This window comes from Pelodiscus sinensis, chromosome 30 (genome assembly GCF_052426305.1).
Source record: "Pelodiscus sinensis isolate ZL-2025 chromosome 30, ASM5242630v1, whole genome shotgun sequence".
Taxonomy (NCBI): Eukaryota; Metazoa; Chordata; order Testudines; family Trionychidae; genus Pelodiscus; species Pelodiscus sinensis.
The window spans coordinates 16,472,663-16,487,751 of NC_143081.1; the positions used below are offsets into that span (position 1 = coordinate 16,472,663).

Consider the following 15,089-nt stretch of genomic DNA (forward strand, 5'->3'; position numbering starts at 1 on the left):
CCTTGTGCGAGAGCGGGCGGGCCCTGCGGACGCTCTGCGGATTCTCTCACAAGAGCGGCCTCTCTTTGCACGCCGTGCTATACATCTCCTTGTGCGAGAGCGGGCGGGCCCTGCAGACGCTCTGCGGATTCTCACACAAGAGCGGCCTCTCTTTGCACGCCGTGCTATACATCTCCTTGTGCGAGAGCGGGCGGGCCCTGCGGACGCTCTGCGGATTCTCGCACAAGAGCGGCCTCTCTTTGCATGCCGTGCTATACATCTCCTTGTGCGAGAGCGGGCGGGCCGTGTGGACGCTCTGCGGGTTCTTGCACAAGAGCGGCCTCTCTTTGCACGCCGTGCTATACATCTCCTTGTGCGAGAGCGGGCGGGCCCTGCGGACGCTCTGCGGATTCTCTCACAAGAGCGGCCTCTCTTTGCACGCCGTGCTATACATCTCCTTGTGCGAGAGCGGGCGGGCCCTGCGGACGCTCTGCGGATTCTCACACAAGAGCGGCCTCTCTTTGCACGCCGTGCTATACATCTCCTTGTGCGAGAGCGGGCGGGCCCTGCGGACGCTCTGCGGATTCTCACACAAGAGCGGCCTCTCTTTGCACGCCGTGCTATACATCTCCTTGTGCGAGAGCGGGCGGGCCCTGCGGACGCTCTGCGGATTCTCACACAAGAGCGGCCTCTCTTTGCACGCCGTGCTATACATCTCCTTGTGCGAGAGTGGGCGGGCCCTGCGGACGCTCTGCGGATTCTCTCACAAGAGCAGACGTACTTGCACAGGAAGCCGCGAGTGTAGCCATAGCCCAGCTGTGACAGCCACAAGCCCTGGGCTGCTTCCTGCAGCGTCCTCCCCTCCGGCTCTTCCTCCTGGTACCCGCTGGGATTGCTGCTCCCGGACCCTCCGCCTCTCAGCTCCCTGCGCCCAGCGACCCGCAGAGGGGTCTCCTCAGAGCCGGTCTGTGCTGGTCCCTCACCTGGCCCCAGGTGTCCCAGGCAGGCTGGGCTCCCTGGGGTCTCAAGCCCAGGCCAGTGGCGGATAGAGGGCAGGGCGAGCGGGGCGGCTGCCAGGCCCCTCGCTTCAGCAGGCCCCGCTCTGACGTGTCCTGAGCGCTTTGCTGTGGCTTTGGTTCCTCTGGGCGTCCACCCCAGTCGCGGCCCCTCCTCCGTGGCCGCCAAGGAGGGGCCCTGCGGTTCCTGGAGAAGTCCGCGCTGCGCAGGAGGGGCTGGGCGGAAGCGGCCGCTGTCTGCTGGGCGGCTTCTGTTTTCTCCTTTTCTTTCGGGTGCCTGGGGTTGCAGATGCCGCGGGAGCAGCGGCGCCCGGTTGTGCTGCATCCATCGTAGCACAGAGGGGCGCGGTTTCTCCAGCCGCCAGCACCACCCGCCCTGCTACTATAGCCTGGACCCGGGCGCAACCGAACCGACTTCCCGGCCTCCTGTCTCGGCCTCAGGCTCTCCTCGAAACGCGTGTGTCTGAAACCCCGAAATCCCAAGAGCCACCCGAGGCCTCCCGTTATTCCGCACCAGCCAGGCATCGTGGGCGGAGCCGGAGGGTGTTTCTCTCTAGCCTCGCTCCTAAGGAATGACCCATCGCTAGCTTGGGAGCAAGGGGAAGGGGGAGGACACCACCGGAGCCCACACCCACAGTTCTGCGCTCAGACTGGGCCAGGATTTGATTTTTTCTCGTGATGAATGTTAAATCCCCCCTTGTCTCTAAGCCGAAAGAGGAACAGGAACGAATGAACAAATCGAGCGACGTACGGAGGAATTCAGCAGGTGTTCGGTGGGTGGGGAGGTGGGTTCTTACACGCAGCGGGTGAATGTATCAGACAGGGTTATCACGCAGCCAGCCCCCGAGCCCCCAAACTCGGCATGCCAGATGCTGGGACTAGAGGCGACGCGCCAGATCCCCAGGCAAGGGCCTTGCTCCGGTCACGCCGTCTGGACGATCGGGCGCCGGCCGCTTCGGCGGTTTGTGTCGGCAGTGGAGGTGAACAGAGCGAGGGAAAGCGAAGAGGCTCTCTCGTCGGTTTGTTGAGGGTCCCCGTTCTCATCGGGTCAGGGGAGCTGGACTGGCCAGTTGCTCAGCTCTCGGGTTATCGTAAAAACGCTTCAATATTCGACGGTGTTGAGACAAAAAAGGGATCCTGAGGGTCGTTCATGGCAGCTCAGGAGGAAAGGAAATTGCATCGGTAAAGGCTTGTTCATATGGGTGGAGCCGGGGCGGATGACAGTTTTGCGGGGCCCAGGGCAGCACAGTTTCGCTGCCCCCCCCTTTGGAGAGAAAACAGGAAAAAGGCGTCAAATGCGACATCGAAGCTATTTTCATATTAAATGTGAATTGCGTAAATTCGATAGAAACTTAATTTAGTTGGATGTTGAGACTGGGGGGGGCAGGGGGTGTGTGGGTGTTGGGACTTGGGGGGCAGGCGGCGTGTGGGTGTTGGGATTTGGGGGGGACAGGCAGTGTGTGGGTGCTGGGACTTGGGGGGCAGGCAGCATTGGGTGTTGGGACTTGGGGGGCAGGCAGCGCCTGTGTGCTGGGATTTGGGGGGCAGGCAGCGTGTGGGTGCTGGGATTTGGGGGGCAGGCAGCATGTGGGTACTCGGGTTGGGGGGCAGGCAGCATTAGGTGTTGGGACTTGGGGGGCCAGGCAGTGCGTGTGTGCTGGGACTTGGGGGGCAGGCAGTGTGTGGCTGTTGGGACTTGGGGGGCCAGGCAGTATTAGGTGTTGGGACTTGGGGGGCAGGCAGCGTGTGGGTGCTGGGACTTGGGGGGCAGGCAGTGTGTGGGTGCTGGGACTGGGGGGGCAGGCAGCGTGTGGGTGCTGGGACTTGGGGGGCAGGCAGCGTGTGGGTGCTGGGACTTGGGGGGCAGGCAGCGTGTGGGTGCTGGGATTTGGGGGGCAGGCAGGGATGGTGCACAGATGGGCCATAGGGGGCCAGCGGGCAGGGGTGTCTGACTCATCAGACAGGCCAAAATGACCATTTCAGCCTCTCGACCTGCTCCTGGCTGGGCGGGGGCAGCTGGCAACTCCCCCTGCTCCCAGGGACACGTGTGTGTGTGGGGGGGGGCTGTCTGTGGAGCTGGGTCGCGCTGCACCCACGAGTGGGAGGAGGTGGGGACTGGCGGGAGGAGCCGGGGTCTCCCTGGCGGGCGGGTCGCTCTGCCCCCAGGCGCGGCGGGAAAGGGGTCTGGGCTCCCCCCGGGGGAGAGACCGCGCCACCCCCAGCCTCTCTCTGGGCGGGGCAGGAGGGCGGAGCAGGGGGATACCCGGGCGCCTCCCTGGCCACGAGCCACTGCACGCGCCACGGGCTAACGGAGCCGCTTGTGGACCCGCAGCGAAGGGCAGCGGAGGCGGCTCCAGCGGGTCAGGGCCGCAGCGGCAGATTCACGGCAGGGCGAGCGGGGCTGGCGCGGGGCCTATCGAAGCGCAGAGCCCGGGGCAGCCGCCCCGCTCGCCCTGCCCTGTATCCGCCGCTGGGTGGAGCTGTACGTGTTCCGTGGTCAGGCTCCCTGAGGGGTTGCAGCGACTTCGCCTGTCGATAATTTGGTTTGTTGGACTGAAATATCTGAGGACTAAGAACATTTTACGGGGAGAGGCGCCTGGGGAGCCTACGACGAGCCAGACTGTGCTGCGCCATCGGTAGCTCTAGACAGACCGAGCGAGCTGTTGGGAGGGTTTCCTCTTGTGGGGCCCTGCACTGGCTACGTCAGAAAGCACCAGCGAGCAGCAGTCATTACTAATGCCAGTAATGCCATTACTAATGCATGTTTCCTTCCATGGGAAATTGTCACACAGATACAGGTGGGAGATTTTTCTCAAATGTTTATCTGATAAAGTCGGCCTTCCAGCTCTGAGTTTCCGTTAGAATCGGGCTATTTCAGTTGGGCCTAATTGCTATTTCTGATTTTGAAAACCTTCCTCTAAAAGTCTAAAAAGATGCAGAATAATAGGAGTGTTGAGAGGACAATCCTGCAGCATTTCACTGCTCTAGGGGTTTAAAAACCATGTACTGCATAATGCGTGTAGTCCTCAGTCACAGATTTGTCAGGTGGTTGCTGTGACGTTTGTTTGTGAAGAAGGATTTTTAAACCTTTTTGAAAACGACCTGTGTAAAGAAATGGACTTTACTGACATAATCGAAGAATGTGCTGCCAAGAGAGCTAGACAGCGATAATAGACTTAAATACAAATGAAAATGTTTAATTATTAATGCAGAATTGTGTTTACGAATGAATTACAATATCATTAAAATAAAAATTATCCAACTAAATTAAGTTTCTATCAAATTTACCCAATTCACATTTAATATGAAAATAGCCTGCAATTTGCGCATTTGACACTTTTTTTCTATTTTTTCTCCCAAGGGGGACACGAAATATTGTGCTGCCCTGGGCCCTGCAAAACTCATCCACCCTGACCCAGGCAATTAGCTTGATTGCCCTGATTGCTTCTGGCCAGGTCCCAGTTACAGAGCGGTAACGGAGGAAGGGAGATGCTGGATTCTGTGCAGTGAGGTGCAGACGAGGGGCAGGAGTTTGTTTGGGGTGTCCCTGACTCACTTGTCGTCCTGTCTGGCTGGGTTAGGGGGGTGGGGAGGAAGCAGGTTTCATGGGGGGGATGAGTCTGTGCCAGGAGGACTATTTGCATGATCACGTCACACAGAGTTTACAGAGCAGTTAATGGCTTACCGGGCACAGGGGAAGATTCTTTTCAGAGAAGTTTTTGGAGCGTTGCCGAGATCTAAAAGAATTTTTTAACTCCTGTGTGACTCATTAATACCCAGTCAATTGCATTGAGGCCGGATCTGTGCTATGTGGTAGAGTTCTGGCTCTTCTGAGTCCAAAGTAGCAAGTCCTGGGCATGATGCTCGTGTTGTAGCATGAACCCGCATCTGCAAGTTCTTTGGAACATGCCTCTGACTACAGCCCCTGAAGCCCGGTGTGAATTTGTTCTGGGGCTTCTTTGAGTTGGTGACACTCACAAGGTGAAAGTCTCAAACCAGGAGATCCTGTATCTGTTTTGACAGGTCTGTGTCACTTGCTCTTGTGAAGCAGGGACCCTAAACAGCCCCCAGAGAAACTGTGTACGCCGGAGTGAATGCCTTTTACTCTCCTATCCACTGTCAGTGTTAGAGAAAACAACCAACGGTCTGGTAGCACTTTACAGACTAACAACACGTGTAGCTGGTGTCATGAGCTGTCGTGGGCACAGCCCACTTCTTCAGACGATCCACGCGTGTTGTTAGTCTACAAAGTGCTACCAGACCATTGGTTGGTTTTTTCTGTACAGACTAACTCAGCTGCCCCCTGACGTACGTTAGGAGAAAGCCTTGCTTTCCTATGCAGGGCCCCGGGGCCGGACAAAGGAGGCAGCCCAGCGGCAATACAAGACTTCGAGCATTGTTGAAACTTTCGCTGAGTTTGTTAAAATTGTAACCCCCTCTGGATTCTCATAGGTTTACAAGAAGCTGTTTTGTTAAACCTTGTTGTCTCTGCTCGCTCTTTCCTTATCTCACCCTGGACCCTCCGCCCCCCAGCGGCTCCATATCCTTGTGCAAAGACCCGTCCCTTCTTGAGCAAAGAACCAATAAACTAATTGTAGCTGGTATAACGATGTGTGAGACTTAAAAACAACAAATGCTTTATGGACTAACACTTTATAGACTAACAGCACATGGAGATGGTACCAGGAGCTCTCGTGGGCCCAGCCCCCTTCTTCAGATAAGACTTGTACTGTTGATAGTTCTTTGGAAGCTGCTGTCCAGCCCTCCCCAATGCATTGCAAATAAACCTGATTAGTATTATCTGTGTGGCTGAATTCTCGGGAAAAGAACTCCTCTGCTTCCCAAGTAAATATTGTGTTACTATTTTCAAGGACAGCCTGGCTATTTCTGGTTGCCCCATAGATTTCTTCACCTGGTTTGTGAGTCTTACTGTAAATACTCTGCTTCGCAGGGTGCAGCAGAGGGTCAGGAGGGAATTTTTAGTTTCAGGTGTCCCCCAAGACGAGCTATGGAGCAAACAGCCAAGGCCACAAGAAGAAAGCAGATGGGTAAGAGAAGAACAGAAGGAGCCGGTTGTGTTGCCAGCAAAGAGCAGAAGGCAGAAGTGGATGGATAAATGTCGGTTTCAGCAGGAGAAGCAAAGCTGTCTCAGTTCAGGTAAGTCATAGGGACTTATGCCAGGTAATATTTTAATTAGGGGTTGAGAAGAAACAAACGGGTAGACGGAGACCTGGTCTATTCTGCGAACGTATCAGTATAACTATGTCTTGGAGATTGCGTTCACCTGTCTGTCTCACGGCCGTTTGTGTCTCTGTGTGAGTCCATTTGCTCCAGAACTTGCAAACAGGAGGAGCTGGGACCATCAGGCTGGGATGCAGCTTCCTCTTCTCCTAACAGGAGCAGGGCTTGGCTGTGCCAGGAGAACGGGCAGTGCCCAGAATGGGATTGTTCCCCGTTACACGGAAAGGAGGGGGCGGTTCAGAGAACACTTATACCGCAGCCTGACCACTGGGGGGGGGCGGCCCCCCCAGAGGAGAGTGGCCAGCCTGGTTCCAGCCCCCTCGGTAAGCGTCCAGTGACCAGCCTTCCGCCCATCCCCAATCACACAACCAGATGGTCACTGCTTTGCAAGGAGCAGGTTTAATGCGGGTTAGAGAGCCCAGAGGACGGCAGCAAGAGGGGGAAATAATTCAGAAAATGAAGAAACCCACAAGAAATATCAGCGAATTCCAATGAAGGGAAGGATTTGCCAATATTAGACCAAGTCCACAATGGTAGAAAGGTAAAATGGGGTTTAGCTGCAGCAGAGGGTGGGTGGGAAGGAGCGGCTATACTGTATAATGGGCACTAGGGGGCAGCAGAGGGTGGGCGGGGAAGGGGCGGCTATACTGTATAATGGGCAATAGGGGGCAGCAGAGGGTGGGGGAAGGGGCGGCTATACTGTATAATGGGCACTAGGGGGCAGCAGAGGGTGGGCGGGGAAGGGGCGGCTATACTGTATAATGGGCACTAGGGGGCAGCAGAGGGTGGGTGGGGAAGGGGCGGCTATACTGTATAATGGGCACTAGGGGGCAGCAGAGGGTGGGTGGGGAAGGGGCGGCTATACTGTATAATGGGCACTAGGGGGCAGCAGAGGGTGGGTGGCGAAGGGGCGGCTATACTGTATAATGGGCACTAGGGGGCAGCAGAGGGTGGGGGGTAGGGGCGGCTATACTGTATAATGGGCACTAGGGGGCAGCAGAGGGTGGGCGGGGAAGGGGCGGCTATACTGTATAATGGGCACTAGGGGGCAGCAGAGGGTGGGTGGGGAAGGGGCGGCTATACTGTATAATGGGCACTGGGGGGCAGCAGAGGGTGGGGGGGAAGGGGCGGCTATACTGTATAATGGGCACTGGGGGGCAGCAGAGGGTGGGGGGGAAGGGGCGGCTATACTGTATAATGGGCACTGGGGGGCAGCAGAGGGTGGGCGGGGGAGGGGCGGCTATACTGTATAATGGGCACTAGGGGGCAGCAGAGGGTGGGTGGGGGAGGGGCGGCTATACTGTATAATGGGCACTAGGGGGCAGCAGAGGGTGGGTGGGGAAGGGGCGGCTATACTGTATAATGGGCACTAGGGGGCAGCAGAGGGTGGGGAAGGGGCGGCTATACTGTATAATGGGCACTAGGGGGCCGCAGAGGGTGGGTGGGGGAGGGGCGGCTATACTGTATAATGGGCACTAGGGGGCCGCAGAGGGTGGGTGGGGGAGGGGCGGCTATACTGTATAATGGGCACTAGGGGGCAGCAGAGGGTGGGTGGGGAAGGGGCGGCTATACTGTATAATGGGCACTAGGGGGCAGCAGAGGGTGGGCGGGGAAGGGGCGGCTATACTGTATAATGGGCACTAGGGGGCAGCAGAGGGTGGGCGGGGAAGGGGCGGCTATACTGTATAATGGGCACTAGGGGGCAGCAGAGGGTGGGTGGGGAAGGGGCGGCTATACTGTATAATGGGCACTAGGGGGCAGCAGAGGGTGGAGCGGGGGAGGGGCGGCTATACTGTATAATGGGCACTAGGGGGCAGCAGAGGGTGGAGCGGGGGAGGGGCGGCTATACTGTATAATGGGCACTAGGGGGCAGCAGAGGGTGGAGCGGGGGAGGGGCGGCTATACTGTATAATGGGCACTAGGGGGCAGCAGAGGGTGGAGCGGGGGAGGGGCGGCTATACTGTATAATGGGCACTAGGGGGCAGCAGAGGGTGGAGCGGGGGAGGGGCGGCTATACTGTATAATGGGCACTAGGGGGCAGCAGAGGGTGGAGCGGGGGAGGGGCGGCTATACTGTATAATGGGCACTAGGGGGCAGCAGAGGGTGGAGCGGGGGAGGGGCGGCTATACTGTATAATGGGCACTAGGGGGCAGCAGAGGGTGGAGCGGGGGAGGGGCGGCTATACTGTATAATGGGCACTAGGGGGCAGCAGAGGGTGGGTTGGGGAAGGGGGGGCTATACTGTATAATGGGCACTAGGGGGCAGCAGAGGGTTGGGCGGGGAAGGGGGGGCTATACTGTATAATGGGCACTAGGGGGCAGCAGAGGGTGGGCGGGGAAGGGGCGGCTATACTGTATAATGGGCACTAGGGGGCAGCAGAGGGTGGGCGGGGAAGGGGCGGCTATACTGTATAATGGGCACTAGGGGGCAGCAGAGGGTGGGAGGGGAAGGGGCGGCTATACTGTATAATGGGCACTAGGGGGCAGCAGAGGGTGGGAGGGGAAGGGGCGGCTATACTGTATAATGGGCACTAGGGGGCAGCAGAGGGTGGGGTGGGGAAGGGGTGGCTATACTGTATAATGGGCACTAGGGGGCAGCAGAGGGTGGGCGGGGAAGGGACGGCTATACTGTATAATGGGCACTAGGGGGCAGCAGAGGGTGGCGGGGAAGGGGCGGCTATACTGTATAATGGGCACTAGGGGGCAGCAGAGGGTGGGCGGGGAAGGGGCGGCTATACTGTATAATGGGCACTAGGGGGGCAGAGGATGGGGCGGGGAAGGGGCTTCTATACTGCGTACTGGGCCCTAGGGCAGCAGTCCTACAGGGGAGGCTGTTCTGTGTCCTAGGAGGAAACCTCTGGGCGCGGTGCCCGTTCTGCCGCCCGAGGGCTCACTCTGGGGCTCGGGCGGCGCCTCCTTTATGCTGCTACGATCCAGTTCTCGTCGAAGTGCTCGGGCCGGCCCTGCCCGTCACAGGCGATGACGATGGTCCGGGCGCCGTGGGTCGCCCTGTACTCGCAGTTGTTGGGGGGGGATCCTCCGCTTAACGTGCAGGTGGTGACCGAGAGTGGTCCCCGGCTGCGGCGCATGCGCTGCCCGGCTGGGGGGACGTAGTCCTCGCCCCCCTGGGGGGTGCACACGGCTTTGATGCTGTTGATGTTGTCGTGGATGAAGGTGTTGGTCTCCTTGCAGTCTTTGGGCCCCGGTCTGGCGTCCGGTTTTCGCAGGCCGTTTATGCTGCGCATCTTGCGGTTGCAGTACCTGGCGTTATGACCCGTTGGACTGGGATCGTAGTGCTGGTTCAGGAAGTGCTTGTACCGGTCTGGGTCCCGCTCTCGGCCGGCGGAGGCTCCCGCGAGCAGCAGCGCCGTCAGCAGCAGCAGGGGGGCAGCTCTCAGCCCCATGGCGTCTGCCGGAGGGTCCTGTGACACAGGGAGAGACCTCAGAGCTGCTGTGGGGACTCTGGGGCTGCGGGGAGCCATTGAACCAGGCCTGGCCAGAGTTTGCAGGGCCCCAGGCCGTGCGGAGCGGCTGGGGGTGGGGCCGGGAGCTGGGCAGCGCGGGGCTCAAGGGAACCGCCACGTTGGCTTTGCCCAAAGGCCGGGCCTGCTCTGAGCCGCACGGTGTGGAATGGAAACCGCGCCAGCCCCAAGCCCCTGCCTGAGCCCTGAGACCCCAGACGCCTGCAGCTCCCTCCTCCACCTCACCCCCCCCCAACCAGAGCCTGCCCTGCTGGCCAGCGTCCTCACCCCCCCCAACCAGAGCCTGCCCTGCCGGCCAGAGTCCTCACCCCCCCCAACCAGAGCCTGCCCTGCCGGCCAGAGTCCTCACCCCCCCCCCCAACCAGAGACTGCCCTGCCGGCCAGAGTCCTCACCCCCCCCCCCCAACCAGAGCCTGCCCTGCCGGCCAGAGTCCTCACCCCCCCCCAACCAGAGCCTGCCCTGCCGGCCAGAGTCCTCACCCCCCCCCAACCAGAGCCTGCCCTGCCGGCCAGAGTCCTCACCCCCCCCCCCCCAACCAGAGCCTGCCCTGCCGGCCAGAGTCCTCACCCCCCCCCCCAACCAGAGCCTGCCCTGCCGGCCACAGTCCTCACCCCCCCCCCCAACCAGAGCCTGCCCTGCCGGCCAGAGTCCTCACCACCCCCCCCCCCAACCAGAGCCTGCCCTGCCGGCCAGAGTCCTCACCCCCCCCCCCCAACCAGAGCCTGCACCCCCCCCCCCAACCAGAGCCTGCCCTGCCGGCCAGAGCCTGCCCTGCCGGCCAGAGTCCTCACCCCCCCCCCCAACCAGAGCCTGCCCTGCCGGCCAGAGTCCTCACCCCCCCCCCCCCCCCCAACCAGAGCCTGCCCTGCCGGCCAGAGTCCTCACCCCCCCCCCCCAACCAGAGCCTGCCCTGCCGGCCAGAGTCCTCACCCCCCCCCCCCCAACCAGAGCCTGCCCTGCCGGCCAGAGTCCTCACCCCCCCCCCCCCAACCAGAGCCTGCCCTGCCGGCCAGAGTCCTCACCCCCCCCCCCCCCCAACCAGAGCCTGCCCTGCCTGCCAGAGTCCTCACCCCCCCCCCAACCAGAGCCTGCCCTGCCGGCCAGAGTCCTCACCCCCCCCCAACCAGAGCCTGCCCTGCCGGCCAGAGTCCTCACCCCCCCCCGGCCAGAGTCCTCACCCCCCCCCAACCAGAGCCTGCCCTGCCGGCCAGAGTCCTCACCCCCCCCCCCCCAACCAGAGCCTGCCCTGCCGGCCAGAGTCCTCACCCCCCCCCCCCCAACCAGAGCCTACCCTGCCGGCCAGAGTCCTCACCCCCCCCAACCAGAGCCTGCCCTGCCGGCCAGTGTCCTTACCCCCCCCCCCCAACCAGAGCCTGCCCTGCTGGCCAGAGTCCTCACCCCCCCCCCCAACCAGAGCCTGCCCTGCCGGCCAGAGTCCTCACCCCCCCCCCCAACCAGAGCCTGCCCTGCCGGCCAGAGTCCTCACCCCCCCCCCCCCAACCAGAGCCTGCCCTGCCGGCCAGAGTCCTCACCCCCCCCCCCCCACCAGAGCCTGCCCTGCCGGCCAGAGTCCTCACCCCCCCCCCCCCCACCAGAGCCTGCCCTGCCGGCCAGAGTCCTCACCCCCCCCCCCAACCAGAGCCTGCCCTGCCGGCCAGAGTCCTCACCCCCCCCCCCCCCAACCAGAGCCTGCCCTGCCGGCCAGAGTCCTCACCCCCCCCCCCCAACCAGAGCCTGCCCTGCCGGCCAGAGTCCTCACCCCCCCCCCCCCCCAACCAGAGCCTGCCCTGCTGGCCAGCGTCCTCACCCCACCTCCCCAACCAGAGCCTGCCCTGCCGGCCAGAGTCCTCACCCCCCCCCCCAACCAGAGCCTGCCCTGCCGGCCAGCGTCCTCACCCCACCTCCCCGATCCGGCCGGCAGCCCCCTCCTACTGCCCGAACCCTCATTTCTCGGGGAGCAGGCAGGCGGCCCCCGCTCCCCCACGGGCTAGCACCTGGCTTCTGACCACGGCCCGGCCCGGAGCGTCCGGCAGCGAGTCCTGACCGGGGCAGTTATGGCCTGAAACACGAGAGTCGTCCAGTTCCGGGTTCTCACGGTCCGAGATTTAGGGACGCCCAGCGCCTGGGGTCTCTTATTGGGCCACCCCAGCCTGTCGCCGTGAGGGACTGAACCACAGCAACTCGCCTTGGCTAGTTTTGAAAAACTGTCAGAGCGGCCAGACTGGGTGAGACCAACGGCCCGTCCAGCCCAGGGGCCTGTCTGCCGGGGGCCCCAGAGGGAGGGAACACAACAGGGGATCCCCGCATCATCCCTCCCCTGCTCCTCACCTCCACACAAACAGAGGCCAGGGCCACCAACCCTTCCCCTCCTGGCTAATGACCATTGAGGGACCTAACCACCATGAATCCGTCTAGCTCTTCTTTGAACCCTGTTAAAGTCCTGGACTTCACCACATCCTCTGGCGAGGAGTTCCACAGGTTAACTGTGCGCTGGGTGAAGAAAAACCTCCTTTGGTTTGCTTTAAACCTGCTGCCTGTTCATTTCCTTTGCCAACCCCTGTTCTTATATTGTGGGAATAAATAACGAACTTTTCCGTATTCACTGTCTCCACAGCACTCATGGTTATATTGCCCTCTGTCCTATCCCCTAACTCTGGTCTGCACTAGGGAGTTATTTCAAAGTACCAAACGAAGCAGCCACACTCCCAAGGCCACTGCTTCAAGGAAACAGGCTGGTAGTTTAGAAAGCTGAACTCTTGCTCCCCTCGTGGACTCACGCTCATTTCGAAATCGTTCTTGCCAGCGCGGAGGCTCCCTCGCTGCTCTCTCCCCACGACGACTCCCCAGAGTCAGTGAAACCCACCGCTCCTCGGCGTGGCCTGGGCTCTGCTCGGAGCTAGCACGTCCGCACTGACATGAGGCCAGCCGGATGTGACACACCCTGAGCTTGGAGCCTCCCTCCCCTAAGGCCTGGCCCAGCCCCCCTGCCCAGTGCTGAGACCCTCTGCAGCCCGCGGGGAAGAGCCCAGCCGCTGGGAACACCTGCCCCAGGGCTCAGCCCAGCCCTCCGCTCCCTCTTCCAGGTGACATGATCTGTCCTGAGCCCCTGCTCTAACCACTAGACCCCACTGCCCTTCCAGAGCCAGGGACAGACCCAGGATTCCTGGCTCCCAGCCTCCTGCTCTAACCACTAGACTCCACTGCCCTCCCAGAGTCAGGGACAGATGCAGGAGTCCCGGCTCCCAGCCTCCTGCTCTAACCACTAGACCCCACTGCCCTCCCAGAGCCAGGGACAGACACAGGAGTCCCAGCTCCCAGCCTCCTGCTCTAACCACTAGACCCCACTGCCCTCCCAGAGCCAGGGACAGACACAGGAGTCCCAGCTCCCAGCCTCCTGCTCTAACCACTAGACCCCACTGCCCTCCCAGAGCCAGGGACAGACGCAGGAGTTTCGGCTCCCAGCCTAATGCTCTAACCACTAGACCCCACTCCCTTCCTCAGAGCCAGAGAAAGACACAGGAGTCACAACTCCCAGCCTCCTGCTCTAACCACTAGACTCTACTCCCTCCTCAGAGCCAGCGACAGACCCAGGCGTCCTGGCTCCCAGCTGCTCCGGCTTTAGCCACTAGCACTCAGGAGAGCAGCAGGTGACCCGCACGGCGACTATTGGGGACCCCGCTGACCCCCGCAGGGTCGGTCACTCACCGAGTGCGGGGCTGGGCTCTGGCCGGGGAGGCGGCTGTGGGGCCCTGCAGAGGCGGAAGCGTCTGAGCCTCCTCCTGCTCCGGGGCCGGTTATATGGGGCCAGGCCGGGTCATCGGCCAGCAGGATACAGGATCTGGCACCCGGCCCGCAGAGCCAGAGAACTAGGAACTGGGGGCGGAGGAGCGAACCAGGTGGGGGTTGGGGGACGCCTCCCCCCAAGGCCTGGGGCTAAAAGGGGGGGCAGCCCCAGGCCTGGGGGTCCGGAGAAGGGGCCGGGCTGCTGGATTCGCCCTCCCAGCCCGAGGCTGCAGGGAGTGTCCTGGCCGGGCCCCCCGGGGACACACGGCGCCGCAGTTCGGAGTCGGGCAAACGCGCCCCCATCTCCCCGGGCGGCTTCCCGCAGTCGGGGGGGGGGGCAGAGCCCCCGGGAGACATGAGCCGCTCCCGCCTGGGGCGCTGGGATCGCCCCTAGCCCAGGGCTGGCCCCTGTCCACACCCGCAGCCCAGCCCAGAGCCGGGGCAGGGCCACACGCCCCCAGGGCCCGGCTGAGCGTGTCCAGCGCAGCGCGGTCGGCAATGGGCCGGCTGCTTCCCAGCGCCCCCAGGGACACACAGGCCCTCGGCCGCGGCCTCCTTCCCCGCCGGCAGAGTCAGGCCCCTGCGCGCCCGCCCACGCGGGTCTCACCCACGTCCTGGTGCAGTTCCCTGAGACGCGGCGTTTGGGGAGCGGCCAGCGAGCCCCGCGGGGGTCCCCACTGAGCCGAGTCTGGCTGGAGAGACGGGAGTCGCAGGGCGTCAGTGCCACCCGGCTGCGGGGCGCCCGGGCGTGGGCCGGCTGCGGGGCGCTGGGCAGAGAGCGGGGGAGCACTGGTTTGGGGGGAGACGTGCCGGGGGGGCCCGGGGTGCTAGGCAGAAACAGGGGGAGCACTGGTTTGGGGGGAGATGTGCCGGGAGGGCCCAGGGCGCTGGGCAGAGAGAGGGGGAGCACTGGTTTGGGGGGAGACGTGCCGGGGGGGCCCAGGGCGCTGGGCAGAGAGAGGGGGAGCACTGGTTTGGGGGGAGACGTGCCGGGGGAGGCCCGGGGCGCTGGGCAGAGAGAGGGGGAGCACTGGTTAGGGGGAGACGTGCCGGGGGGGCCCAGGGCGCTGGGCAGAGCCTTAAGCATGAAAGAAGCATGTTTAAAAAAACAAACCCCTAGACATTTATTGATACCTGCAAAGGGTCCCACATGGAAATGGGTACAGCTACATTAAGGATTGGTGCTTTTACTGTTAATACTGTAAGAAAGCCCTACAAAACTAAAAGAAAAAAAATGTAGCCAAAAGCAACTCAGGTGTGGAGACAGCTTAATTCTTCCACCCCCAGATCACGAAAGGCCATGCTAGGGAGGGGTGCCTAAGTCTTTAAGGATCTGTTATTTCAGAGTTGCAGTGATCAAATTCACCTGTTAGCTACTATGTTGAAGTTGTTTGAAACAATGGGTTAGGAGGGTATAAAAAACCTAGGTATGGTGGCAACTGCCCTTTTCAACAGAAACTTTCTTGAATGGCTGCTGGACTGCAACAGGAGAAGGTATGTTCCCTGTTTGTAACTTTGAAAATATATATTCTATAATGCCACTCTTTGGCCATGCTCTCTCAGTAAAATAATGGTGGCTATCTTAATT

The 15,089-nt window shown here is 61.5% G+C and overlaps 1 protein-coding gene across 2 annotated transcripts; it reads right to left on the reverse strand.

The window, feature by feature from the left end:
- Positions 1-6,619: 6,619 nt before the first annotated feature.
- On the reverse strand, positions 6,620-13,562 carry LOC102450211 (angiogenin-2-like). Of its 2 annotated transcripts, none has more exons than XM_075918145.2 (2): positions 13,424-13,562; positions 6,620-9,657 (listed from the first exon to the last, which is right to left on the reverse strand). In XM_075918145.2, exon 2 carries the CDS (start codon positions 9,637-9,639, stop codon positions 9,154-9,156), a length of 486 nt encoding a protein of 161 aa, XP_075774260.2. In that variant the 5' UTR covers positions 9,640-9,657; positions 13,424-13,562; the 3' UTR covers positions 6,620-9,153. The 2 variants fall into 2 exon arrangements, with proteins under 2 accessions (XP_075774260.2, XP_075774258.2); XM_075918143.2 differs by lacking the exon at positions 13,424-13,562 and adding an exon at positions 12,496-12,674.
- Between the last annotated feature and the right edge of the window lie 1,527 nt (positions 13,563-15,089).